At 38.2% G+C, this 26,762-nt stretch overlaps 4 protein-coding genes across 13 annotated transcripts; 3 read left to right on the forward strand and 1 right to left on the reverse strand.

The window, feature by feature from the left end:
* Positions 1-1,146: 1,146 nt before the first annotated feature.
* On the reverse strand, positions 1,147-1,836 carry mRpS17 (mitochondrial ribosomal protein S17). Its single transcript, XM_068287662.1, has 2 exons — positions 1,648-1,836; positions 1,147-1,586 (listed from the first exon to the last, which is right to left on the reverse strand). The coding sequence occupies exons 1-2, from the start codon at positions 1,753-1,755 to the stop codon at positions 1,227-1,229; spliced, it is 468 nt and encodes a 155-aa protein (XP_068143763.1). The 5' UTR covers positions 1,756-1,836; the 3' UTR covers positions 1,147-1,226.
* Positions 1,837-2,246: 410 nt separating this feature from the next.
* RagC-D (Ras-related GTP binding C/D) lies at positions 2,247-4,117 on the forward strand. The gene is made up of 5 exons (XM_068287660.1): positions 2,247-2,424; positions 2,488-2,946; positions 3,035-3,253; positions 3,333-3,475; positions 3,539-4,117. The coding sequence occupies exons 1-5, from the start codon at positions 2,422-2,424 to the stop codon at positions 3,822-3,824; spliced, it is 1,110 nt and encodes a 369-aa protein (XP_068143761.1). The 5' UTR covers positions 2,247-2,421; the 3' UTR covers positions 3,825-4,117.
* A 1,322-nt stretch (positions 4,118-5,439) lies between these two features.
* kermit (PDZ domain-containing protein GIPC-like protein kermit) lies at positions 5,440-14,486 on the forward strand. 4 transcript variants are annotated; one of them, XM_068288241.1, is made up of 2 exons: positions 5,440-5,579; positions 13,228-14,486. In XM_068288241.1, the coding sequence occupies exon 2, from the start codon at positions 13,295-13,297 to the stop codon at positions 14,351-14,353; it is 1,059 nt and encodes a 352-aa protein (XP_068144342.1). In that variant the 5' UTR covers positions 5,440-5,579; positions 13,228-13,294; the 3' UTR covers positions 14,354-14,486. The 4 variants fall into 4 exon arrangements, with proteins under 4 accessions (XP_068144342.1, XP_068144338.1, XP_068144339.1 ...); XM_068288237.1 differs by lacking the exon at positions 5,440-5,579 and adding an exon at positions 5,706-5,848; XM_068288238.1 differs by lacking the exon at positions 5,440-5,579 and adding an exon at positions 12,095-12,257.
* Lpin (phosphatidate phosphatase LPIN) lies at positions 5,707-25,708 on the forward strand. 7 transcript variants are annotated; one of them, XM_068288231.1, is made up of 12 exons: positions 5,707-5,848; positions 19,843-20,296; positions 20,359-20,573; positions 20,639-20,776; positions 20,854-21,972; positions 22,036-22,135; positions 22,321-22,449; positions 22,547-22,742; positions 22,810-23,021; positions 23,083-23,583; positions 23,646-23,749; positions 24,043-24,623. In XM_068288231.1, the coding sequence occupies exons 2-12, from the start codon at positions 20,117-20,119 to the stop codon at positions 24,359-24,361; spliced, it is 3,213 nt and encodes a 1,070-aa protein (XP_068144332.1). In that variant the 5' UTR covers positions 5,707-5,848; positions 19,843-20,116; the 3' UTR covers positions 24,362-24,623. The 7 variants fall into 7 exon arrangements, with proteins under 7 accessions (XP_068144332.1, XP_068144334.1, XP_068144331.1 ...); XM_068288233.1 differs by lacking the exons at positions 5,707-5,848; positions 24,043-24,623 and adding exons at positions 17,610-17,812; positions 24,886-25,708; XM_068288230.1 differs by lacking the exon at positions 5,707-5,848 and adding an exon at positions 17,610-17,812.
* The last annotated feature ends 1,054 nt before the right edge of the window (positions 25,709-26,762 follow it).

A 26,762-nucleotide genomic window follows, 5' to 3' on the forward strand; every position in this document is an offset into this window, starting at 1 on the left:
CCATCATATGTATAAACTTAATCACTTTACATACCACAGTAGACTTGGTTATAGCTTTTATAGTCCTGGATATCTAGATGTTCATTAGAAAAGACAGATGGAAGGAGGGACATGGCTAGAACTACGCGGCTGTTGATGCTGATCAAAAATATATTCATATGCTTTATGGACACGGATAACCTTCCCTTGCTTCTTACATACATTTTGGCGACATTCATATACAATTTTGTCCTAGGGATAAAAGGAACTTAGACAAACACTAAAACAATGCAAATCCAATTCATATCGAAACGGCAAAAAGGTCGGAGGAGTTGTCGGATGCAATAGATAGAAAGAAAACATTTGCTGATGAAGAGGTGATTACACAACTCCCGGAAACTCCTCCACTGCCGCCTATGTAATGATGACTTTAATAACTCCAAAAACATAGCATTTTTTACATTTACCTGGATTTACTTGCATGGGCCATTCATCTTGTTTAAAGCCAACTTCACAAGTTTTTATGATAAATATGAATATTCTTGAAAATTTTTCAGATTTTTAAGCCCGGTCTAGCTCGATTGATTTTATACAAGTTGACTGTAAAACTTTGCATATTTATTGACTAATAATATATTTGTTTCGAATGCTTTTCTTAAAGCGAATAATGTTTTTTGATCCATTAAAGTAACTCTTGGCAAAAGGTTTGTTAGCCTTGAAAAAAAAACAAGTAAGATGTCAATGCACTCTAAAAAAGACCAACTTTGCCGAGAACTTCCCCAAAGAGCAAATGGTTTAAATAGCGTGGCCCGGATTACCATTCTGTCTTCTCGAGTCATTACAAATTGTTGGGAAAAACTTTCAGTTTGAAGTAAACTAGACCTTACTCCTGTTTTGGAACCAAAATCATAGTCAATGAAGTATTTTAGTGAAACACATCCTAGGTAAATCAGTACTGTCTTAGACCCCGATTCTAAAGATAGAATTTGTCACAGATTCCAAAACAAAGTTTTGGAAACGAAAGATTCGGCAGCCTACTTATGTATTTGTAATGCAATATACATAGTAGCAACAACTTGCATGTCATGTTGCAGAAGAGGCAGTGAGCACGTGGAAAACTGTGGCTAAATCTTCACCGGGTCTCTCAAACGTGGAAAAAAGTGCCCGTTTCATAGAAAAAAACACTTTTACTATTGAAAACAAATTACATACTTAACAAACTTTAAACATAAAAATTGCATGAAAGCTCATACTCCGAATGGCTGATCCTTGCCATCTTCGTGGTATTTGATATACGTTTCGCCATGAGTAAAGTCCTTCGTGCCCTCGAGGCGACCACGTGGGGGGGCCTTGTCATAATCGAAGGCCTTCTCCGATTTGCCAAATAATTGATTGGCCATTTCAATATCCTCACGGTACTTGCCGACTACAACCTTCTTGCCGGTGATGGGATCGGTTATGTCACCAAGCGGATAGACAACCTTTTCCACCGCGTGTGTGATTAGTCGCGTAAGACGCTCGGGAAGCTCACGTATCAGGACCACATCACCGGTCTTACACACTTTTTGAGGGTCATGGGCGAAATAGAACTCATCCTTTTTAAAATACTGAAAGACAAGAGCAATTGGATTTAGCAGGCAGCAGAATGGAAGGAGTTGTGAGTCAAACCATATTTAAGTTCTTATCCAGTTCCATTCGACGAATCCGTATTTTGGATGCATTCTGCTTAATGCAGGGCATACATTGTCCCATCAACAATAAGCCGCGAGCGGACATACTTTTATTTTATTTTTTTTTTTTTTATCTTTCGGCACTTTGCACAACAATCTGTTAGCTAACAGAAGTCACAATTAAAACTGTTAATATATAGTGACTCCTAAAAATGTAAAGCCAACAAATTGTAAGTTCATTATTTCCATGCATTTCCTTGGTATAGAATCAATACCTATACCTATACCAAATTATTCCATTGAAATTTTAATTTACGTTGCTGGTTAAATTTAGTTTCATATTGTTTATCATTTAATTTATTTGACTTATTTAAATTGTATCAGCAAAAAGTTTTATAAACATGTTATACGTAAGTATAACGAATTTAGACATTTAGAAATATTGCACATGTAACTGTCCCAAGTAAATTATTTATTTGTTAAAGAGTGTACGAGTACTTGTCGTAAAACTGTAAACTAGTTGAACATTTACCGCTACAGTGACAATGTTGCCAGAAGTTAAACTAAGTTTCCCCTGATCTGGCCCAACATGCAGGAAACAGCTGACGGGATGAGTAAAAAAACAGCTCAATGTGAGTCCGCACTACAGGGATTATACTTTAGCTAATCAAATCCAAAATCCATGTCAAAAGAGAGAGCATCCTAGTATAGTTTAGTATTCGTTAAAGAGTTAAGCCGGTTAACTAGTGGAACTAATAAAAGGGCGTTCACCATGGTGAGTAAACAAAGAAGCCTTATCAAAGAACTATCTGGACTGGACTCCGCCCTTTGTTTTCAGAGCTACGATGATGATGACTCCTTTCCAAAGGATTACGGATATGGAGCATACAATCAAGATGGTTTAGATTTGGAGCCAAATGCCACCAGCAGTAGCGAAACAAAGCCGAGGATATTACTTATGGGATTGCGCAGATCGGGCAAAAGCTCCATTCAAAAAGTGGTCTTCCACAAGATGGCACCGAATGAGACTCTTTTCCTTGAGTCAACCAGCAAAATTGTCAAGGATGACATCAATAATTCCAGTTTCGTCCAATTCCAAATTTGGGATTTTCCCGGCCAAATCGATTTCATTGAACCGACTTTTGATTCGGACATGATCTTTGGTGGATGTGGCGCGTTGGTCTTTGTCATAGACGCCAAAGATGACTATAACGAGGCCCTGACCAAATTCAAAAACACAGTGATAAAAGCCCACAAAGTTAATCCCAATATTAAATTCGAAGTTTTTATACACAAGGTTAGTAATAGAAAGAATAAGAGACAGAGAGAGGAAGGGAAAGCGGTTGTGTGGTTATCAGATGTAACATTTGTTTAATTTCCCACAGGTGGATGGCATTAGCGATGATTCTAAAATGGAATCCCAACGTGATATACATCAACGATCTTCGGATGACCTTGGAGAAGCGGGGCTGCATAAAATTAATTTGAGTTACCATCTAACTTCCATATACGACCACTCGATATTTGAGGCGTTTTCAAAAGTGGTGCAAAAACTAATACCCCAACTACCCACACTCGAGAATCTGTGTAACATATTTATACAAGTAGGTTATCTTATTGACACTTTACATACGTATGTATATATAATAATTTCTGTGATGCATTTCTATTTGCTTCTCACAGAATTCGGGCATAGAGAAAGCTTTTCTGTTTGATGTCGTTTCCAAAATTTACATAGCCACCGATTCGTCGCCTGTGGATATGCAAACATACGAACTGTGCTGTGACATGATTGATATGGTCATTGATCTATCCAGCATATATAGGTTAGTTACCTTTATTTTTTTTCCAATAGCGCATTCATAATTGTCTACTATACCAATGAATAGCTCTGAGGAAACTGCGTTTGACAGCGGCAGCGCCAGTCTGATCAAGCTAAATAACAATACCATATTATATCTGCGAGAAGTCAACAAATTCCTGGCCCTTGTCTGCATTTTGCGTGAAGAGAATTTCAATCGCAGGGGCATAATAGATTACAATTTTATATGCTTCCGCGATGCCATTAGTGAAGTTTTTAAGCTGCGTCTTATGAGCCAAGCGCGATTGGAGAACAACGATCAGGATGATGATGATGACGATGACGGGCCTCCTCCGGCAACGCCATCACCATAATGTTGAAACCCCCATCCACTCACCTGGTTAACCGTGCATAAAGAAGAATCAACTATTATTAAGTTACACGATTTGTTGTGAAGACATTTTTCAATTTTTATGTTTTATTTTTACTATACAATTTTTTCTAATCTATGAATGCTATTTTCGTTCCAATTTTGTTATTGCCTTTGTTTTCCTGTTTACACATTTTGCTGCAACATTTTAAGAACCCCACACAAAAGCAAGCTAACATCTAGCAGTTAAAAGTAACAGAAACTAATAAATATGTTATGTCTATTTTTTAAAGCAAATTTACTTTTTATGAAGATGGTAAATCCGAGCCAAGTTTTATATAAGCAGAGTATAATTATATACTATAGACCTCTCCCAAAGTCCATTTCCATTTTAATTTTTCAAATTTAATACAAAATTTCTGTGGTTTGCAAGTAAATACGAATGTAAGTACTGTTGATCAGCTCGGCGAAACAATTTCAGATAAACACAGAATCGGACGGTCAAAAATGGAATTTCAGATCAATGACCTCGTTGCTTTTCATGGGAATGTCATATTGTTTAAAACATTTATGATTATGACACATAAATAAAATGTAGAATAAATGTCGGTGCAAAGTTTAGTTATAAGTGAACCAACATATTCTACACATGTAGGAACAATTAGATCAATTGCTAGAAGTAGTTTACGTTTAGACATAAGTCAGGTTATTTTTATGCGTGTTCCAATAACTTCCTTTGTTTATATTTTTCACTCAAATTTTAAATAATAAAAAAATAAGTTACTTTTAACTACGACCAATTTTATAGTCGAGGAAATATTAATTATGCGATTTCTATCGTTTTATATGTTGTAAATTAAGCCAAGTTTGAGGTGATCATTTCTGTTCTGCTGGATTTAATTTAAGAATCTTTTCTTTTTTCTTTTATTTTGCATGACTTAAAAAACGATGTTGGGTACTTCGGACTTTTCTTCAAGGTTACTTTATAATTTCTATTATTTTATAAAATTATTGTTTCATAAATAAAATGATCTTCTTTGGCGTACATATGTATGTACATACATTTGTTGGTGTACAATGACAACGACACTTTCGGGGTGATCGGAATTCTCTAGAGGTTTTGAAGCAGTTTGCTAATGAAATCTCCAAATATATGTGTGTTTGAAAATCAACGACATCACGTTTTTGGACTTACTTGTATTGATTAATAAATTTGTTCTCTGATTTTACTTATTAAAATTTTGTGTAAATAGAAAAGTATTATAACGATAAAAAGTAGTTTAAGTTAAAATATTTGGCTACCAGGGCGGTCAAACAACGCGCCAAATAAAAAATAGCGTTTGGCAACACTGAAATCTAGCTTTAGCCGATTTTTCCACTTTTCAACACTGAAACTCGTAATTTAAAGTTATCGTAATCGACATTATCGGAGCAAACCTATCGAAATCGACATTATCGGAGCGAAAATGTTCAATTTGGTGGAGCCAATTCATTTCGGCGAGTTTTTACGTTTGCTAAGCGAATTCAATACGGCTGAGCCGTGGTTGTTGTTGTTGTTTGCATTGTTTCGCCGCTGTTGTTTTTAAATATTACGACTGAAAAACTGCGAGAAACGGCCACGGCGAGAGCGTTTTCGAAAAGTGAAAAGTGGAGAGATGGACTAAATAAATTAAAATTTAATTTAATGCAATTAGAACAATTAGCACTTCTGACAAATTTGATGTGCAAAAATTGTTAAATGTCGACAGCAATTGCCCTGGTAAAGTTAAATGTGTGTGTTTGCGTGTGTGTGAGTGTGTGTGTCTAGTGTAAACTGAAACCAGTTAGTAGTGAAAAGCAAAAAGAAAGAACAAATTATTTCTTTCTCTGTGTTCGTGTGCGTGTGTGTTAACCGTAAACCTGGTCTGGTTTGTCGGGTCCGCTTTTCTTTGGCTTATTGGAAACCTACTGGTAAATTGATACGAGCCCACGGTGGGAAAGTCGATAAGGAGCAGAAGGAAGTAATTGCAGCCCCCGGCTCTAGAGCAGGTGCGTTTAATATCTAAACTTTCGTTAATTTGTTTCTTTATGCTTCATCTCTTTGTGGTGTTTGGTCTCTTTTATCAGTTTCATTTTGATTTTGATTTGCGCTGACAATTTCCATTCATTTGACTAAAGTGAAAGGTGGTGACATTCATGTAACTCTAAATTTATTTTGCACACATTTTTGTTTCCGCTTTTTTTTTTGGTTTTATCATTTTGTTGTTACTAAACACAGCCATTTACCATTGTTTATTAACTTTTAGGCTAATGCTAATTTCGGCGAGAGTTTTTATTGATTTTCTCTATTAAATGTGTGTGTGTGTGTCATTGGTCGAAAATGCGCCCGAGGGAGGGCGGAGAAGAGGTCTGCCGCGGATTGCCATCAACTTTAATGGACAAGTGTTTTATTTTTCATCCTAGGTTTGCCAAAAACCACACCCAGTCTCTTTATAACTGTTACCACGACCGGAAATGATTTCATATGGCCTAAAAACAACCCCTAAAAGCAAAAAAAGAAAGCAAGAGAAACTACACCGAAATATATATACATAGATGCAATTCCCATTCGTCGGGAAGCATTGCAATCCAGAATTCCCCCATGCCTGCTCTCCTAAAGAGTAGTAAAAATCAGTACAATCTGTTTGTTCTATTAAAGTTTACATATACATATATCTGGCATATGGCACATACAGCTGTTAATTAAGGATAAAGCAATTGAATATCTTAAACAAACAAACAAGTAATTAAATTCCATATAAGAATAGAATACCTTGTACACACAAACATTTTTGTATTTGTGTGTGTGTAATGTATGTATGCGTAAGTCCTGCCACAATGTCAAGCTCAGTGTCAGTTCAGAGGACATTTTTCCATTTCCTTTTTGCCAGCGTTTTTGAGGTTACATCGAATCCCCAGAGAGAAAAAAAAAACGCCGGGTGTAGGTTCTTACTGCGTCGACGCCGCACAAAAAGCACGTTTTTGAGAAAATTGATTTTCCAACATAACCACTTTCTATAAGAAAAAAGTTATTACAACATTTCTTCTTGAAAACCCAAACAGACCAGACTAGACCAGGCCAAGTTCAAAATAATGAAAAGTAATAAGCTTAATTTTTCCATCTTATTCGCACGCATCAAAAAATGAATTTAATTAATGAGTTAGATTGTCTATGAGGCAAGTGGGTTTGTATTTGTATGTACATACACACATATGTACATATGTGTGTGGCAAGCACGTGCTCTTCTGACCAAAAAGAAAGCAATTTGTAGGCAAATTAAATTGTTAACAAACCATGAAGTCGGTCAGTCATTAGTTAACCACAATAAAAACAAAATCTTAAGTTTTTCCAAGTATCTAATGGGCATCAAAACCCATTCGTATGAATACTTACAATTAGGTACGTGTGTGTGTGTGTTTTTTCTGCTCTAAGCCATGTTTGATCGATTTGCTAGTTTAGTTCTTTTAGATGCTTCGATGCGTCTACATTTCATATTACCATTGTTTGCTGATTGGTCGGTTGGTTGGTTTGGTTGCTTGAAAGCGGAAGCGACGCCATTTATGTAAATTGCTTGCGTGACATTTCAATACGGCTATGCATATTATGCCCGAACGGGAACGGGTCGAATGGGAATACCGGGATGCGGATGCCGACCGATGGTCGCGCTGAAATTTGAAGCTCCACAGTACTCAAATGCCAGCTCTCTAGCTCCATTCAATCCATTCCATTGTTCCATCAAGTCAGAGAGCGTTGGATTTGTTTGACTATGTGTGTAGTTAATTTAAAACCGTCTATAGCCACACTCTCTGGCTTAGTACTGTCATGTCATCTACAGCGAATACTTCTTTGTCCATCAAACAGTTTCTTTGTTACTGATCACTATCTAATAATTCTCCAACTTTGTTATTTATTTCAAAAATAAACACCTGCTAGGTATCTACAAATTTATCAAAAAAAATGTTGCAACAACAACTTTTACCCTATTTGCGCTATAAACATTAACATATTCTCCTGTTTGTAAACTTGGCCAAAAAATTATAGATTGTTGTGCCGCTGCTTTCGGTTTCTGTTGTATTTTCTAGTTTAGTTTCCTTTAGCCCCCGTGAACGCTTTAATTCGTTTGCTTAATTTGGTGTGCACACAACAAAACACACACAACACACAGGAGTTCAGCGAGGTGAAACGGTTAAATGTTTTCAAAACTGCCTCCAAGTGGTTTTTTTCGGGAAGGGTTGGGAACGGGGGTAGGGGAGAATTCATGGCATATGTGTTCATTGTTATTTTTGGGATTCCCCCTACCGCCCCACAATCCATTATGCTAACTAGTCTCTGGTGTGTGTGTGTGTGTGTGTGCCCCGTTTCATACAGGGTGCCTGGTTCATCACCAACAACTCGAGGTTCATTGCACGCACCTTATGAACAATGTTTTTACATTTGTTATGAACAATTCGCCCACCCTCTCTCTTTGCTTCTCCGTCACCGTTTTGTTGTTTTTTGCAAGAGTCACGTTTTGAATGCAAATCAAATGAGAAGAGCGCGTGCGCCCACAACGAAATGAAAATGTCAGCAAATTATGACTTAATGATAGGCAAAAACCTGAAAAATAAAAACACAAAACAAAATGTTGAAAAAGCAAGAGCGATGATCTATAATAAATGTAATTTATACAATTCGATCCACATTGCTGATATGCATTTTTCGAGAGGTACATACATAAGTATGTAAATAAATGGTTATTGTGGCGAAACTGAAGACCAAAGGAGCAGCTGTTGGACCCTTAAACTCAATATTTGATTAAAGAGTATAGTGTACACATGCCTCAAATTGCCGTTACTTAGGCTTATCATGTGTGTGTATGTTTGCCCCTCGAGGGGCCATTTCAATTTTCTGCTTGTCTATCTCTCCAAATTATGATATACCGTTACACAGAGATCATACGGTTCTCCGCATCATTCGGAAAGCAGAGAATTGACCTAGTCAACATAATATGATAATCATCATGAAGATCTCAGCGAATGTCGTCAAAAACAGATGTTTTGCTTAAGTTCACATGGAAAACAAAGAGAGGTAGAGCGAGAGAGTAAGCTTTTGTTTTACCAAAAGCTCTTTTTCTCTCTTAACTGGTCTTAAGAGAAAACTATACGCTTCTGTACTCTTAGTTAAATGCAATGTGTTTATTCAATCTTGTTTACTCTGTTATTTCTTTGTTAGATTCTATAAACCTATAACCTTTAAATTTTCCTTGATAAAAGTTCATTGAAAGCTTAAAGAGATATTCAAAATATTGGCATAAATGTCAACTATTTCTATGAGTTTTTATAAACATTATTTTCTATGGATTTCGTTAAATTTGACAAATTAATAAAACATTTGTACTTCTTTAATAATACTATAGACGGATTTGGTAATCACAAAACCATATTCAACCATTCTATGTATAAAGTCTATTCACTTATTATATATCGATTCTTTAAAAATGATTAATCACCGCAAATCAGGTTTACTTACATATTAATTAACTATTTAGTTGATCTTTACACTTAAGAATTAAATGCACTTTGGTATCGAAAAGTGCAACATCAGCGATTTTTTACGACGAGATATGCAACCTAAATAAATCATTTGTACTTAAATGCACTTAGGACCCGTATAAACAAAGTGTAAACAGTAATTATTATTGGGTAAACAAAATAAGTGTTGAAATAATTTAACATTTTTACATTACAAATATCTAAACGTTTACATCAACTCCAAATGCAATTTGGAGACATGAACTCAGGAAAGTGATCTCGTAGAGTATTCCAGATGATATCCCCAAGAGACTCGTACCTACACACACATACTCTTTTCCCCCTAAAGGAAAGGAAATGCAAGTGATTAGGCCAATGATTTTGTACGTAACTTTATATGACGACTTCAAAATGGATGAATAATAACCTTGATTTGTTATTCTTCTGCCGGTTCGTTTATTTATTCATTTATTTTCTATGGGAATAACAAAAATAAAAGCCAAGCGTCGTCGTCGTCAAACGATAACAAATCCCACACGCGTGGCTAGTGCTCCGAGTATGTTGATGAGAAGGTGGCTACAGGGGATGGAGGAGGCTTTTCTATAGTTAGTTTAGTCTATATAGTTTTGTTTTTGTTTTAGTTCTTGAACAACAAACAAAACAAAATACCTGTCCACTTAAAAACAAGTGCAAATTAAGTAATTTTTTAAAATACCATTCTAGATTTTAAATCAGTAATAAATAGTAGTTGATTAAACTTTTCCGGCAATCAGGAATCAATAACTAAAAGTGGTAGAAATTCCAAAAGAAACATAAAGATAGAAAAGACAATGTTAATGTTATTTATCTAATCAATTTCCGGCTGATTATTAGTAGCAATCGCTTTTAATCGTCTTCAGTGTTGGTTAACACAATTGGGTTCATGAATAAATAGGGTCACACTTTTCTTTAGTGTTGATTGGACTTATGCAATCAATTCCATAGAGCAAGCCAAAGTCGTGTTGTCAAATTTCTGCACTTGTTCCAATTGTTGTTTACCACTAAATGCTATCGAGAGCTCATGTTGTTCTCGGGTTTGTTATTGTAAATTTGTAATTACACACGTTTTGTAATTTGACTAACACCATGCACAGTAAATGATTGTTGTTTTTCTTGTTGCTTGTTTACCAACTAGTGAATACGTAGGGATAGACATACCCACACACACATTGCTGTGGATATCTACGTATGTATGTATTTATGTGTACCCGTTCCCCGCATTTTTTTCGCTGAATCTTAATATCAACGAGCGAGCCCACAAATGCCAGCCAATGGGAAGCAAGTAAACAACCGGCAACGCGGAAATGTTTTCATATTGTTTTTCTTACAATGTTTAAACAAACAAACAACAAAACTGTTGTATTAGAGAGAAAATTAAATTATTAAGAACGATGATTAGAGGCATAGAAAAGTTATAGTTCTGCTAAACGATCTCAATCTTAAGAAGTACCTATTAAATTGAACTTATTGAATCTTTATTGTGTTCTTAACTCAGTAACTACAAGTTCCTAACGAGATTAAAACTGGATAATCCTTGTTATCACTGAAGTAACTTGGGGAAATTTCGTTAATAGAATTTTCTTTCGTATTATCACTTTTTCCACTCTTGAATTCCTTTAAGTTGATTCAATATTTTCTCTGCTACTTCAGGCTACTCCACTCTTCAAGGGCCAAGTAAATTAGTAAAAACAATGTTTTGTTTTTATTTTATTTCCATATTCATAGAAGTTATGTTTTTTTCCATCCAACTGCTTACCGGTTAGTTTTAGGGGGCCTGCCCTCCGTTAAACTTCCGTCCCACTGCACATACCTATGTATTCATTGCCTTGCTACCTATTAACTGCGTAGTTTTCATACCTTGGATAGTAAAAAGATAACGGGTATATTGAAATTCTGATCGCAATAGTTAAGGATGACTGTTGATTCAATAGTATTGAATCTTAGATGTCAGTTTCTTAAAAATATTCAACGAAAAAGATGACGTGATATTTAATTTTAGTACCAAATGGGTACACGGTATCGTATAGTCGTCGGAAGCTTGGGACTAGCAAGTTTTTTATGTGAACACTTTATTCATCGTGCACGCGTTCGAATACATACATACGTATGTATATTTATACATAATTTCAATGCTCTCAACTATTTTGGCCTTGATTTCGTGTTGTTTCTTCTATACGCCGGGTTATCTATCTATTTGTCTATCTACTATGTTCTCGCGGCTATACACACACACACAAATAGCTCGCTTCTTCGAGAGCAAATTGATTGTTGTTGTCTCATTCCCATCTACAAATATGGAAATATAACACGACAGCAGGAGATATACATATGTACATTTGTATTTATATACTATATATTCATTAATTCAGGGGCTCGTCTAATGCTGCGGCCTGTAACTTGTTTTCGTTTCACGATACATAAAAACATACACACTTTCAGTTCAAGAACCTGTAGAAATCTCCCTAACGAATTCAGCAAACAATTTGAAAACTAAATGGGATGAACAGACCAACAAGTCTGAACTTATAGTGGGTGAAATTTTAAGAAACCGATCTCGACACTTCGATCAATTGTACTACGGTGGCCCTTAACCTTAGGCGGTTTAATAGAGTTTCGAGCAATTATTCAGACTTATTCTGAAAACTCTTTGCTGATATATTGAGAAATGAAAACCTAGAATGCCTTCATCTATTTGCTTTAACAGTTTCGACAATCTCCACAGATTTCGCTTGACCCTTCAATATTTTGTTTTGTTTTAAGTAAATCCAAATTGCAGTCTAGTTTTGAATTGTTGTCCAAAGGAAAGAAGGGGGTTTCTTTTAAACTGCGGATTCCAGCCAAAAGAAATTAAAGAGTCGCCGCATTGTGTGTATGTACAATTGAAGATAAGACCAAGATAAAAACCTCTTGCAGAAGGCATTTGGCGGCGCTCCCTCTTTCTCCATGCGGGTTCATCACATCAAAGTGCACATGTCGAACGGAAGTGCATAGGGCAAGTGCGAGGAGAAGAGGGGGCTGGGAGCCATTTAATGACGTCCGTCTGATGCGTCTCGCAAATAGTAGTTGAACGGACGATTCATCAGGTTCAGTACACTTTTACCGACTACTTAAGTCGGACGGTCTGTCGGCAAAAGAAAAAACCCTAAAAGAGAGTCTACGCTTTCGGTTTTCATATCTTGTTCCACGTACTCCTTATCTGCTGGGACTGTGTTGTCTTATCTCGGCATTTGTCAATCTTATCGCTAAAAGTGGAAACAAAAAAAAAAAAAACCGGAGTGAAACACTGTTGGTCACATTCAATTAACGTTTTTACGCCACTTGGCACGATATTTCCTTCTTGTTTGCCCACATTATCCATTACCATATTGATTATTTAACCCTCGAAATTGGTGCGTAAGGCTAGTGTGCATTAGTTGAACGAATTAGAATTTAATTCAATTATTTGTGTTGAAAAAAATGTTGTGGTGTCTATGTTCCTAACCTCAAACTCGAGAACAGATAAGTGAGACAAGAAATGGTACAAAAAATGAAACACAGATAGATTTTAAAGCCACAAAGTGCGATAAAACGAAAAAAGTCGTCGTTGTCGTGTATGTTATAGTCCGTCAGTCAATCAGTCGATTAGTCGATTAGTCATGCCTTTGCCCTTGGAAAATCCTTCCACATTATAAATATACCGTTTTCGATTAGATAAACCTCCCGGTGAATGGGTAAATGTTGCGATTTGTAGCTTCACTTTTGTAAATAATCTAGCGGGCAAGGAACTAAACACAAACTAACAAACACCAACCAAATCAAGCCTATTACCCAGAGCTTCAACATTTCTTCTACGCATACAGATCGCAGATTCAGAGGGAGAGAAAGAGAGGGTCATTCTAGTGGACTGTTCCAAGAGGCCCAATCATCATGCCACTCTTCGCCAGGAAATCCTCAAAGCAACAGAACTCGCCATCTGCAGCCAGCGACGCGGGCTCCGCCGATCACTACAATAACAGCGATGTAACGATGCGAAATCGTGGCTCATTACCGCCAACGATAAGCAATAACAATAACAACAATAACAATATTGATAAATCAAAAGCTCCATTGGTCTTCCATTGTCAATTGGCACATGGCAGTCCCACTGGGCTCATCCATGACTTCTCCAGTGTCCGCGAATTGTATCAAAAGATAGCCGAGTGCTTCGACATCTCTGAAAAGGACATACTTTTCTGCACCCTCAATTCACACAAGGTGGATATGACTCGCCTGCTAGGTGGACAGATTGGCCTGGACGACTTTATATTTGCCCATCGCAAGGGGAGACCCAAGGAAATCGAAATTATTAAATCGCAAGATGCTCTTGGTCTCACCATTACCGACAATGGGGCGGGCTATGCCTTCATAAAACGAATTAAGGAGGACTCTATTATCGACCGCATTGAGCATATCTGCGTGGGCGATCACATCGAGAAGCTAAATGGCCAGGATATGGTGGGCAAACGACATTACGAAGTCGCCCGCATGCTGAAGGATATACCCACTGGCCAGACATTCACACTGCGTCTAATCGAACCTGTGCGCAGTGGCTTCCAGGGCATAGGTCCCCGGAACTCATCGCGTGCCTCAGGAAGCAGCCTCGGAGGACGCAATTATGGCAGTGGCAAGGAGACGCTACGCTTCAAGGCCAATGGCAACGCTCAGATCGAGCCCAAATTCGATGAGTCCACAGTGGCGGGAATAGATGCCATCAACAATCTCCTTGAGTCGTTTATGGGCATCAATGACACCGAATTGGCCTCCCAGATATGGGACTTGGGCATTAACAAGTCCAATTCTATGGACTTTGCCGAGGCCATTGATAATTCAGATCTGGAATCTTTTGGTTTTACGGACGACTTCATTATCGAGCTATGGGGTGCTATAACCGATGCTCGCCGCAAGAACACTACAGAAACTTCACCGACCCCAGCGTCAACTAAGTAGGTGGTCAGGAGATGGAGCTATAGATTGGGTTTCCGCATTTGTGTGCTAGCATTTTATTCGCTCTGCTGTCCCTCCCTTCTCTTACCTTCCTCCACCTTAAAATAAATTCATAAAATCATTTTTATCAATTAAATTTTGATTTATTTGTAGTTATATACACATACATATATGTATATGTATATATATATATATATATTGCCAATTAATTTGTATTTTCTTTATTAATGCATTAAAATACGAGTAAATATTTATTTGAGAACCATACAAAAAATATACATTATTATACAATTCAAGTTCGATGTATATAGTTTTTATGTTTATAATGAATAAAAATATTATTTATATTATTACAAAATAATTAGTTTTTTCCTTTTAGTTATTTTAATTTGCTTTATTTGTTGTGGTAAGTTAGTCCCCCCATACGCACATACACATACACATATACATGCTTTTTGTTTTATCATTAATTACTGCAGTCTGCTCTGTCTTGATGAAATTTGAAAAGATTTATGGCGAAATGTTCTCGTAATGATGCACACATGCTTCCTGTGCAAGAAAAAGATGCTTCCGTTGGAGGCTACTCTTCACGTGTCCATTGGGGTCAATGAATGTCCATATCGTATTGTAATTAACAATTCCGTACATAACGTTTCAATTCTTCAGGAAAAAGTTCGTAGATGCAATGTTTGGTCACTCCTATGCTTGTTCCCTTGGTTCGTCTTCTTGTCCCCATCGTGTCTTGCCGCTGCGTCACACTTCATTGAAAACTTTGTCAACTATGGATTCGTTGGTAAAATATTTTAACATTTTTGAACCTGGTTAGGTGACAATCATGTTAATGAAAGGATAAACTGAAAGATTTACCATTATCTTATTACCACTTGATATTTATGTAAAGAAAATGCTTTCATAAATTGACTTCACCCTTTTTTTGATGCAGAAATCTCTTCGGTCCAGAATTACGTATACGCATAGTGTGCCACCTACGTATATATGTATTTCTAATTGTCTAAATTAGAATATACATAAATAATGAAGGAAGTTGCCAAGAAAGTGAAAACCCGAAAACAGTCAAAAACTTTTGGGCTATGTATAAAATCTAGTTCAGATAATATTAGAATAGATATTAAATTGTCATATGAACCTTGATTGCTAGTTTCTGTATACCTAATGTTAATGGTTGGTTGCAAACGCTCTTTTCTCTTAGACACTTATTGCAAGAGAATAAAAATCTAGATTGATTTTAACCCAAGTTACTAAATACCTTACTGTGAGTGTTACTCTTCTACACAGTCCCAGTTAAAAGTAGATAATTCAAATTAAAATTTGACAGGGTATCAAACATTCGAACCGCGAACCTTCGATTGCGTTATTTATTTACTTTTTTTCTGTTTTGATTCATCAAATATCTAGTATTTATGTAGGAACATATAACATATTATTTTCCCCACTTGTGAACAAATTTGTAGACATTTGACGAGTAAATTTCCACAGTCATAAAAACTGAAGAATTTCGCTTTGATTTGACCATGGACACGTGCTATTCTTGGCCAAGAGGACTCATTTCTCTCATCATTTGCCATTTCCTGTCCGAAGAGACAGTGAAGCAAAACAAAGCAAACCAGAGCCAAAAAGAACCAACTAGACCCCATCTAGACGAGTTAGTCGGTCTGCTGTAAACATAAACGGGATCTCGGCATCGCGTCACACTGACGTAGATCACGTCGTCTTACAAAAACAATTATCAAAACAAAACAAAAAAACGCTTTTGAAAATGCAATCGAAAACAGCTGACTGGCACAGTTATTAACACAACAAGTGAGTGGGAGGATGGAGATAACGACAAACAGTGAGAGAGAGAGAGAGCCAGAGAGAAGAAAAAAGAGTTAAGGAGAGACCGCCGCTTGGCAACAACAAAAACAAATTACATGACTTTCCGGTTTTACAGGTTTTTCAAATAGCAATAAAAAGAACAACAACAAATCGACTGTCTATGTCAAGATTTCAATACCCTTTCTCCTGCGTTATGCCCAACTAATTTGAAGTACATAAACATTTTCCCCTCTAAAATTGAATTTTTTTTGTTTCTCAAACAACTATTGGGGGATAACTGAAACGTGGCAAGTGCTCTCTTTCGTTACAACCTTCTAGACAAAAGCAATATGCCTTGATAAATATTGGCAAATATTTTAAGAGAGCGCGATTGCCTCTCTGTTCGCTATCTCTTCCTCTCTCTCGCTCTTTTTGCAGTGGCGTAGCGCTTAGGTAAAGGTCTGCGGGGGCTGAGAACAATTTTGTCGTTTTAACAGTTTTTCTAATTAAGGAATTTAGCTATCAAAATAATTAATGCTATTACCCAAAATTTATTTTTCGTGTGATACATTTATTATTTAATTTCGATTTTCATAACCATAACCAAACCATAACCAAAAAGCCATAAAAAGATCGTTGTATCTGTTTTTATGTACAAAGGTGCATATCTTTTTTAATTTTTGCAGAGATAATAATGACTATGTATGTATAAAGGCATTTTATCAATAAAACAAGCAAAATACTTTGAAAATGTGCTTCAAACAAAGAACTGGTATCTGAACAAGATTTGCCCAGTTCTCACATGAACTATATTTTCCTTACAAGAAGCTAACTTTGATTCCGTCGAAATTAATATATCCTTGCAGAGTGGATACTCTTTAAGCCTTTACTTCTATTAGTTCTGCTTCTTAAATATCTTTGTTGCCTATTTTATTTAATCATACATATGTATGTATGTATGTACGAAGAAATTCCTCAATCCAAAACTTTAGGCTACTATGCGCGAGCTAGGAGTTAAATTTAGACATATTTATGGTTTCTTGGTGAATAAGTTTTAGAATTTTTCGTAGAATCCGAATCTGCTGGACGATTATGTCGTATTTTTGCTCCATACAAATCGACCCACCACAAAGGGGATACATATGTACATACATATTTACATACAAACATCCTTAGTCCTTAAAGCCTCTGGGAGATCATAAAGATCTACATACAATGTACATATTTTTATTATGTATATAATAAACACATTTTGATTAAGAAAACTAATCAGAAATTGAATACATACATATGTATGTACACACATATATAAAAGTTGTGCTCCTCCTCTCAAACTACGCCACTGTCTCGCTTACTCTCTCTAGCTAATTCAATTAGCTTGAAACGTTGTATAACTAACAAAAAAAAAGTATAAACTTTTTCATGCCACACTCAGTCTTGCGAAGTCACTTGAGGGACTAACAACAAAGAAGCGGAATAAGCTGCAAACAAAATACAAAATATATTTATTTCACAGTGGAACAACAATAACGATTTCAAGTGTTTGTGAGCTAGCGGAAACAGAGTGAGACACGCAGAAGTTTCGCTAGTTTTTCCCCATTTTTACTTGAGAAGTCGAATTGAAACCAAAAAAACAGAAAAGTCAAGGTAGCGAATTCTTCAAAATTCAATTGAAAAATTTCCATTATACTCGAAATTGTGATCTGTAGTGTGGTGTGTGTGTGTGTGTGTGCGTGTTTCTGCAGCAGCAATATTCATTTTCATTCTTGGCATTCGTCTGGCTGTCCCCATGGTTTTTCGGTTTGTGTTTGTTGATTTAGACTCTGGACTTTGATCGAAACAAAAAAAAAAAGAAGAAATGCAATAAAATGGCAAAGGCACAGCTAATAAAATGATGCTTAAGTTGAAATTAACCGTTCTCTGTTAGAGGTTTAGATTCAACTTAATTTCATTTGCGGGGCCTGGCAACAGCGCAACTTTTGTCAGCTGTGCAAAAATGTTGCTAAACATTTTCCGTTTCACCCTTTGGCAACAAATCGGTGTGGTCTTTGTCTGGCGTGTTTCTTTGTTATAAGTTTTGTTATACCCTGTATATAGGGTATGATGTCGCCAGCGTAACTTGATGTGTTGTTAGGTCTTCCATTATTTTTACTGCAGGGTATTCTCGAGGCTAAGTAAATGCATTTTTTGTTTCATTGCCCCCGTTTCGTTTCTTTGTTTCATAAGTTTTGTGCGTTTTGTTTTGCTTGGCTCATTTCGCGTAGTGTTCGCTATGCTCGCCAATTTCACAGGTGAAAGTGAGGCCAGAACTGGCTCCTTTAGCCGTAACAGAGATGTTTTCAAACATATGCTTACACATACATACCTATGTATGTATGTACTTATGTATGTATTTATGTGGATATGTGTGGCGTGATCTTTGGCAATGTCTCAAGTGTTTCAATTATAAATAAATAAGTAATTTATTGTATTAAATATTTACTACTCGTTTCATTGTTTACAATTTGCTTATCTTTCTCGCTCAACATTTATGATTGTGTTTTTATTTCGCTTTTCAGTTTTTGTTTTAATTCAATCATTTTACTGTTGTCTAATCGGTAGATTTTTTTGGAATTTCTTTTGTTTTAGTCTGGCTGTGATTACAAAGTATAGATTCCTTAAATTATTTCGTGCAATGTTTAGACATTGAACTTTCCCTATATAGATTTTTGATCTAGGCTTACTTGACTTGCAAATCGTGCGTGCGCAAAGCCATCGCGTGATATTTTTCAGTGGCATGATTAATATGAGACACACACACACATTCGAAAACATTTATAAACATACATATGTATGCTTGTGTGTATGTATATAAGCACAACAACTCTCATCGAAGGGTGATAATAATACCTATGGCGTTTCTGAATTGTTTATCACACAAACAACTGTAGAACAGACCACTAAAAGTGGTTAACCAATGTCCATGTGTATTTCTTGATAAGCATTTTATCACAGTTTATTTGCTGATAGAAGCTCATAAATAGTTTGCAAGATATTCCTCAGAATTGCCATTTGCTATATGATACGGAAGTCTCAACACCTTAAATAAACTAAAGTTATCAATATCATTCACAGAACTTGGCAATCACACATGTGTATGTATGTATTATGTTACGTTCCCGATAAGACCAGATGTGTTCAGATTATCGTTTCCATTCCACATTAGTTGCATACTGCCTAAAAGAGTCCGAAAACTCCAAGGAGCTTAGTACATCGAAATCATCTCTGATTCAATAATTAAATTCATTGACGACAAACTGCGAAGGCCATAACCAAAGGTAATTCTGGGCTCTCAAGTCTATTCGAGGGTATCTTAAAGCCGTATTGTTTCAAATTTTTCTCCCACTATGTTGATTAGCAACATGTTGCTAGCTTTTCGCCCAAGTCGTCTCACCTTGACTTTGAAAATCTTTGCAAAATTTAGGCAATTCTTTTAATATCGTTGACCAGGTATTGTTCTGGTTGGCTCTGTCATCTGTTTATTTGTCTAGCAGCTGCACTTAATTAGCATTGAGGACGAATTCTCTTTTGGTCTTAGCAACATGAAGACTTTCGTATGCCCATAATAGATATCTTAGTCATATTCATACATATGTATACATCATGTACAATCTACATTTCACTCTTACCTTTTGCAGTTGCCAATAATTGCTGGGTCCAAAGGTGGGCAAACCAGAGAGAGATAGAGAGAGAGCGAGCGAGCTGTGCTGTTTCCTTCATCAATAAGCGGCGGTGGCCCATAATAAATGTTTATAATGGCCGTCATATAACCAACTGTAGGTGATACACAGCATTACGCGATAAGACAAGCGTAGTAAATAGCGAGAGAGAGGGGGAGACCTCAAATAGAATCAACTCAGGATTATTCATCGAAAGAATTTAATACACATTTAGTGAAAACACACTGACGAGATGAACCGTCTAGTGAGAGCCTTTAGCAATTTTCGCGACTTTTACAACGACATCAATGCAGCAACCTTGACGGGTGCCATTGACGTCATTGCTGTTGAGCAGGAAGATGGAGAATTTCAGTGCTCGCCCTTCCACGTCCGGTTTGGCAAGCTGGGAGTGTTGCGGAGTCGAGAGAAAGTGGTATGTACACTAAACTGATCCCCGACTGAATGGGATACTAAATTCTTTGTGTCCCAAATCAGGTGGACATTGAAATCAATGGAGTGCCAGTAGACATACAAATGAAACTTGGCGATTCCGGCGAAGCATTCTTTGTCGAGGAATACCCTGAGGATGACGACGAAGAGTTGCCCGAGAATCTGGCCACATCGCCCATACCAAAGAGTTTCCTTCAGTCACTGGAGCACAAGGCCAATGACACTCTAGAAGATATAAGCGGAGTTACCGCCGATAACAAGTGAGTGAAGATTTCTAAATTCCAATAGCTAGTTTACTTCACTTTATTTCATTTCATTTTCTTAGAAACGCTAGCGAAGAGTTGCAAATTCCATTGCCTTTGCCACGTCGCAACTCCATTGACTTCTCCAAAGAGGAGCCTAAAGAGACAGTCGCCGAAGGTGTCAAATTCGAGAATCAAGTTTCGGATTACACACAGCGAAGGTAGTAGTTAGCTTCCTTCATAGTTAATCTCAGTAATTAACCTTGCATGTGTTTTTCTTTGTGCTTGTTTGTTGCAGACACACTGACAACACTTTGGAGCGACGTAATCTCAGTGAGAAAATCAAGGAATTCACGACACAGAAAATACGTCAAGAGTGGGCCGAACATGAAGAACTCTTTCAGGGCGAAAAGAAGCTAATCGAGAAGGGAGAGAATCAAGTGGAGGAGCTGAAGCCAGAGACACAGCCTGAGGCCGAGGCATTTGCTCGACCTGCAGAAGTTGTACCCTCCGCTCCCGTCAACGCCAATGTCCAAGCAGCGACCCTGAACAGCGAGCCACCGAAGGATGAGTCAAAAAGCAAAACCAAGAAGCGGCGCAAGAAGTCACAAATGAAGAAGAAAAACTCCCAGCGAAAAACCTCTTCGAGCAGTTCGGTGGGCAGCACCGGTGGAGGTGATACTGGGGATAATATCTCCATGAACTCTGTGCCCGTGGCCAACATTGATGAGGGCGATGTTCCCGCGTCCATCACCACTCCGATTTCCAACGCCACCAATTCCTCATCCAACGATGAGCAACCATCGGCCCCTCTACTGACGGCCCACACCGGCGATGATAGCCCCATAACTCCCAATCCCGCCTCGCAGCGCATCGATCTGGACATTCATTTCTTTAGCGACACCGAGATTACCACTCCAGTGGGCGGAAGTTCGAGCGGCGTGGGACGAGGTGGTGCCGGACGCCCCTCAACACCCATACAAAGCGATAGCGAACTGGAGACCACAATGAGAGACAAACATCATGCGGGCGATGATGAAAAGGCAGCATCCTGGAAATGGGGCGAGCTGCCGACCCCAACCCAGGTTGCGGAGGCCACGGCCAGCGAACGACAGTCGATGCTAAGCAACGTCTTTAGTTTCATGAAGAAGGCGAATCGCATACGCAAGGAGGTTAACGAGTCGGGAGACATTTATCTGTCCGATCTGGATGCTGGCAGCTTGGATCCAGAAATGGCAGCTCTCTACTTTCCTAGTCCAAAGACCACTAAAGCAGAAGTTCTGCTGCCAGCAACTGTGGAAGAGGACCGTGAGAGCGGGAACGGTACCAGTTTGCCGCACTCCCCCAGCTCTCTAGAGGAAAACCAAAAGAGCATTGACTCTGACTTTGACGAAAGCAAACAGCAGAGGGACAACAAGTAGGTGGCCAATTACCTTGATGCCGGCAGGTACCTTCTAATAGAGCCGTCCATTTCTTGCAGGTATCTGGACTTTGTGGCCATGTCCATGTGCGGCATGCCGGAGAATGGCTCTCTACCCACGCACGACGATTTCGACCGTCATTTGATCAGCTATCCCGATGTAAGTATTGAGAGCTTGAGCCAAGCGATGTGTATGTGTATTGTTTCTTTTGCACTTCACTGCATCGCGCCGCTGCACTGCATCAAGTAAAAGTTAACCTAAATGAAACCCATTTTCTTAAACTCATTTGCCTGCTGATCGCCCGCATTACCACTCTTCTTGCCTGACCCATCACCTGAACGCAGGTGTGCAAGAATCCCAATTTGTTCACATCGCCAAATCTAGTCGTACGTCTAAATGGCAAATATTACACGTGGATGGCTGCATGTCCCATTGTAATGACAATGATAACTTTCCAAAAGCCACTAACCGATGTAAGTGACCCCTTCTGCCTTCTATTCTATTCTTTGTGTGTCAACGTTCCTTCCGATGTTTCTGAAACGCTAACCAAGTCATATTCCTATAATCCAGGAAGCTATAGAGCAGCTCATGTCACCGAACCTGCAATCCAGTAAATTACCCTCTAATGACGATAAGCACGAGGAGATAGCAGCCCAGCCAGACAATGAGGGTCAACCCAGGCGTTCCTGGTGGAGCTGGCGGCGCTCACAAGATGCTGTGCCCATTCATAGTCATCCCAGTGCCCCAATCGGCAAAGAGGACAAGGGTAAACATTTTCCTGAGAGCTCTCAGCTCTGTCCATTTAATGGCGAACTTCTCTAATTTTTATCCAGATGGTGATCAGTTGGCGGTGGCCACACAGACCTCTCGGCCCAATTCACCGGATATCAGCGATCGTACGGCCAGCAAGAGCGACTCTCTCGCCAATCCGGAGAATACTTCGGCATTGGTGGATAATCTAGAAGAGCTCACCATGGCCTCTAACAGAAGTGATGAGCCCAAAGAGCGCTACAGGAAATCGTTGCGTCTCAGCTCATCGGCAATTGTAGGTTTCTTTGGAGTGTGGGAGGCCATGACCCAGATTCATTTACATTGATTCATTGCAGAAAAAACTAAATCTGAAGGAGGGCATGAATGAAATTGAATTTAGCGTGACGACTGCCTATCAGGGAACCACGCGCTGTAAATGCTATCTCTTCCGCTGGAAGCACAATGACAAGATTGTGATCTCCGACATTGATGGCACCATTACCAAGTCAGATGTTTTGGGCCACATATTGCCCATGGTGGGCAAGGATTGGGCGCAGTTGGGTGTGGCTCAGCTGTTTTCGAAAATTGAGCAGAACGGCTATAAGTTGCTCTATCTGTCGGCCCGTGCCATTGGCCAGTCACGCGTGACTCGCGAGTATTTAAGATCTATACGTCAGGGTAATGTCATGTTGCCCGATGGTCCCCTCCTATTGAATCCCACATCATTGATATCGGCATTCCATCGCGAAGTGATCGAGAAGAAGCCAGAACAATTTAAAATTGCTTGCCTCTCGGACATTAGGGATCTATTCCCAAGCAAGGAGCCCTTCTATGCGGGCTATGGCAATCGCATCAATGTGAGATTAGCTCTTGTTTCAGTTTTCAAAAGGATTGATTAATTGTGTGTACCTCTTTGCAGGATGTTTGGGCCTACCGTGCCGTGGGAATACCTATTATGCGGATATTTACCATTAACACCAAGGGTGAACTGAAACATGAACTCACCCAAACATTCCAGTCCTCGTAAGTAGCACATGTTATTGACTTTTATTGTATGGATGTATGCCTATCCTCGATCTGGTCCCGGTGTTTTCATATAAACTTTACCCTCCCACCTCATGTCACTCATGCCATATTGGTGAAATTAAGAGACCACACAGAAAAAAAACGTATTAACTTCATCATGTAACGCTGCTAGGTGTTTAATGTATGTTAGGTCTTAAGTGTATCACTCTCTGCACCTAATCAATCAATTCAATAACCGAACGATCGAACGATATCAATCTAAGCATTTTGATTGTCAAATTTATACACAGTGGCTACATCAATCAGTCGCTCGAAGTGGACGAATACTTTCCACTCCTCACCCATCACGATGAGTACGAGTATCGCACGGACATATTCGATGATGAGGAATTAGAGGATGAGCTGCAATTCAGCGACGATTACGACATCGACAACGGGGATGATGCTGGGGATGTTGAGGATTTCGATGATATTGATGATGATGATGGCATTCAAAGCGACGTCGGCGGTGACGATGGTCTCATAATGCGCCGAGTGTCTGCAAAAAACGAAGTGCCATCGGTCAATAGGGATAATTGGCTCGACCACGTTCCTATATGTAGAGACTAAGCGGGGTGCTCCCATGGTTGTGTTTACAATCTAGTAGAGCCTGAATTGTGATAAGTTTTTTGATAAGAGAAGAAGTGAGAAAGATTAGCTTTTTTTGTCTGTTTGTATATTTAAAGTAAGTGTTTTACACCGCGTGCCAAGACCAAGTCTTTTGAATTATGGAAAGTATTCTATATGTTGTTTAGTCTGTAAGAGAAGCAAAGTGAACCAGCGTTACTCCAAGTACCTATTGATAAGAGGCGTAATAAACATTATGCATTAACTCCTTTCCCAACATTGGTTGGGAGAATGTTTTATTATTCAGTGCGGCTCAAAGCGTGTGACATGAGATGGGGCTTATATCAAAATCTGGGGCCTACATTGAGGCGCTTGGCCCCTAAACGGAGCTAAAGCAGCCTAGGGCATGCCCTTAGGCTGGCACCTGGTATGCTCGGGTCCAGCCTCTGCTACCTAGTGTTTACTGCTTATTGACCAGTCGCATATCTAAACCTCAAACGTTTGTCCCCGATTTTCCTTTTTTTTAGGTATTGCAGCATGACCTATATAGTGGATCAACTGTTCCCCCCTGTAAAGCATAATGAAGCTAATGTGGAATTTTCCAATTTCAATTACTGGCGAGACCCTATACCCGACTTGGATATACCTGAACTCGAGACAGAATTGGTGCCGCCTAGCAACAAAACTGAAATAGCCACTCTTCGACCCATTCCAGAGAAGTGAACTTGAGGCGGTAGCAGCAGCAGCAGCAGGAAAAGGGAAATAATAAGAGGACGACCAGAGTTACTTAGCCCTATGCAAATAAACTACTTATAAAGCATTATCCAAAAGGCATACACACATATACACATGTGTGTAGACATATGTAGGATATACATAAATCCTAAAAACAGCATAAGAATACATCGCTTCATGCTTTTCTTTGCACACACACTCTCTATCTAATTGAGCTTACAACAAAGAAAGAACAAACGCATATGTGTATGTTGTAAGCTATTAATTTAATTATTATTAGACTTAGACCCACAATTTATGGAATTTTTAGTTCAATTGGGTAATCAATATTATTACACACTTGCATACATATATATAATATATATCTTTATATATATACACTTATGCTATATTGAATTATTTCTTTACTTATAATTTTTATAGTTCCTTTCTCATTATTATGTTGATTGAAGATTAATAAAATTAATTTTTGGATGTTGGCTTGTGATTTATGAAAAATACTTTTATTTATTTGTGATTAAATTTAAATTAAATAATTAAAGACACAAAATTGTATTACTTACACACTACACATACATACATATATATTCGATGAAATATAAATGAAATGCTTAATCGTTTTGTCTAAGTTTTCTGTATCAATTTGCATCGGATCCAATGACTTCAAGGGAATTGACTGGGTATGGAAGACTAAACAAAACCGTGTTTCCAATTAAAAATTAAGTCAGTCATCGCGTTGCTATATCATTTTCCATAGACAACGTCTACTTCAATTTCTAAAGACAAAGTTATTTGTAACATTCCTTACCCATGCCCTTTAACAAAGGCTTCCTTGCTAATTCCTTATTGGGTATCTCCCGAGACCGGCCGCGAGACCAACTCTGCACACACATTTTCTTAGTCTAAATACCGGGTAGCTATCGCTCTTAAAATATACCTTTTTACCCTGGTGTTGCTTGGTACAAGATTCAACAAACGGAAGTCAGTTTACCCTTGAATCGCAGTATTTATCAGGGATATAAGACTATTTCGGAAACAAGATACCCTCTTCGACTGACACTAACTTTAACGTTTACTTTATTTAATTCGTCTTAATAATCGAAAAGAAACTTACACCTGGAATCACATATTTTCGTGCATCTGCATCTGCACTTGGAACTTGGAGATCTCTCCAAGTTCGTAACAAGTCACAGGCAAAAAAGACTCAGCTTAAATCAATTGGTTTTCGTACAATCTAAATGATTTACCATATATCTGAATCTGATTTGTATCAGCAGCTAGTTCAAACGAAGGATATATAGAACGAGAGTATAGAACGACAACTAAGCTCGAAATGCAATGGAAAATTTCAATGATTGCTGACTGTTCGTCTAATTATGATCAAATGGTTGACATATGCATGAGATTACTTATGATGACGATGATGAGAATAAACTGTATTTGTCAGCGTAATTTTTGCAAATTCATTTAATGCTCATTTAAAGCAGAGCATTGCATACCCAGATCCAGAATCAGAAGCACCATTGTATTGGCATACAAAAGAGACCCCTTAAACAGCAGCAAACAACGACGATGAGGGACTTATTTAAATGACCACAAACAGACGTGTAGATGCTACTAAAAGCCAGTGGCTTACTGTGCACATAATTTTCAGAAGGGAATCCGAGCT

This window comes from Drosophila tropicalis, unplaced genomic scaffold, assembly GCF_018151085.1.
Source record: "Drosophila tropicalis isolate 14030-0801.00 unplaced genomic scaffold, ASM1815108v1 contig_573, whole genome shotgun sequence".
NCBI lineage: Eukaryota > Metazoa > Arthropoda > Insecta > Diptera > Drosophilidae > Drosophila > Drosophila tropicalis.

Excerpts from the sequence above, each read along its gene's own strand:
- mRpS17 (XM_068287662.1), bottom strand. The coding sequence starts at position 1,755 with ATGTCCGCTCGCGGCTTATTGTTGATGGGACAATGTATGCCCTGCATT. Across the intron at positions 1,587-1,647 it reads TGGATAAGAACTTAAATATG|TATTTTAAAAAGGATGAGTT; the intron begins GTTTGACTCACA and ends CTTGTCTTTCAG.
- RagC-D (XM_068287660.1), top strand. Across the intron at positions 2,947-3,034 it reads TCGAAGTTTTTATACACAAG|GTGGATGGCATTAGCGATGA; the intron begins GTTAGTAATAGA and ends AATTTCCCACAG. Across the intron at positions 3,254-3,332 it reads TGTGTAACATATTTATACAA|AATTCGGGCATAGAGAAAGC; the intron begins GTAGGTTATCTT and ends TGCTTCTCACAG.
- kermit (XM_068288241.1), top strand. The coding sequence starts at position 13,295 with ATGCCACTCTTCGCCAGGAAATCCTCAAAGCAACAGAACTCGCCATCT.
- Lpin (XM_068288231.1), top strand. The coding sequence starts at position 20,117 with ATGAACCGTCTAGTGAGAGCCTTTAGCAATTTTCGCGACTTTTACAAC. Across the intron at positions 21,973-22,035 it reads AAACAGCAGAGGGACAACAA|GTATCTGGACTTTGTGGCCA; the intron begins GTAGGTGGCCAA and ends CATTTCTTGCAG. Across the intron at positions 23,750-24,042 it reads ACCCAAACATTCCAGTCCTC|TGGCTACATCAATCAGTCGC; the intron begins GTAAGTAGCACA and ends ATTTATACACAG.